The sequence below is a fragment of the Adiantum capillus-veneris genome, chromosome 11 (genome assembly GCF_014529385.1).
Source record: "Adiantum capillus-veneris isolate H3 chromosome 11, ASM1452938v2, whole genome shotgun sequence".
In the NCBI taxonomy this organism is placed as follows: domain Eukaryota; kingdom Viridiplantae; phylum Streptophyta; class Polypodiopsida; order Polypodiales; family Pteridaceae; genus Adiantum; species Adiantum capillus-veneris.
The window spans coordinates 15,246,742-15,247,992 of NC_140941.1; the positions used below are offsets into that span (position 1 = coordinate 15,246,742).

The window sequence follows — 1,251 nt, forward strand, 5'->3', positions numbered from 1 at the left end:
GTGTGCTTTGCTTTCATTGGCTAAGGAATTCCTACGTCCCCGGAGGAAGCAGCTAGCCCTTGATACTCGCTTAATCCCCCCCCCCCCTTCTTCAAAGCGGCAGCGGAGTTAGTAGAAGCCTTCGGACTTGCTGAAAACGGCAAATGACTTCCCCCTGCTCCCCCCACTCCTCCTGGGCGCGACCCGGCTCTAACACGGCTACCGATTCTGACTGAAGCAATGTAGTTCATTTTTAGTTCAAACAGTCCTTTTCTTGACTGCATCAGAACCCTCTTTTGATTTGAAAGCAATGGACAAAAGTCGCTTGACCTTGAGCCTTGACTACTTCTTTGAAAGCTGAAGATACAAAAAACCCAGCCCCAAAAGCATCTTCATTGTTCCTCATGAAGCACTACCTAGGCCTGGTTCTTATTGGAAATTCGCTGCTGTTTGTTTCACCATGGCTTTTTGGTCATGCCCATTACAATACCTTCTTTACGGATCTTCGTCGGTATGTGCCGATCCACCGCGCCTGTACATCCTTCTCCTGCTTATGATCCTCCTCCTCATCGTCTGTCTCAAAGCCGGCATTTTCTGCCAAGGCAATACCGTGCATCGGCCGCATCCGTTGTCCAGCAGCTCTGCTCACAAACCAGGGGAGGCCGATGCAACGATGGGCTTCAAACCAAGTGGTGACTCGAAAGTAGGGCTACAGCTACATGAAGAGCAGCAGGGAGTAAGAGCCGGCGACCCAGCCAGTGATGGAATTGTGGATGACGTTGACGACGTGGAGGAGCTCCATAGAAGAGTAGAGGCTTTCATTCGCAGAGTTCGTATGGGCTTTGATGCAGAACGCTGATTTTTGTTGCTCTCCCTCTCGAGTCTGTGCGCGTGTGTGTGTGTGTGTGTGTGTGAGAGAGAGAGAGAGAGAGAGAGAGAGAGACCCTCGAAAACAGTTTTGAACTCAGGACGTGGTGCTTCCTTCCATAAGGCATATTCACTAAGCACAAGTGTGGCTAGCCTATAGGTACATGGAGCTCCTATTCACCTATCGTTGCCTTATGTCTCTTCTCATTTCTCACCACTTTGATCCAATTTACATTACACTATTCCTTTCCTTGTAATAATCACTAATCCTTATGTCTCTTCTCATTTCTCACCACTTTGATCCAATTTACATTACACAAATCCTTTCCTTGTAATAATCTTTCACATGCCACTGTGTCAAAATGCTCGTCACTTGGCAGTAAATAAAGTTATTTTGTGTCGCAA

General features: G+C 47.6%; 1 protein-coding gene across 1 annotated transcript; it reads left to right on the top strand.

The window, feature by feature from the left end:
- Positions 1-391: 391 nt before the first annotated feature.
- LOC147446919 (uncharacterized) lies at positions 392-1,251 on the top strand. The gene has a single exon (XM_086524210.1). It carries the CDS (start codon positions 440-442, stop codon positions 836-838), a length of 399 nt encoding a protein of 132 aa, XP_086380336.1. The 5' UTR covers positions 392-439; the 3' UTR covers positions 839-1,251.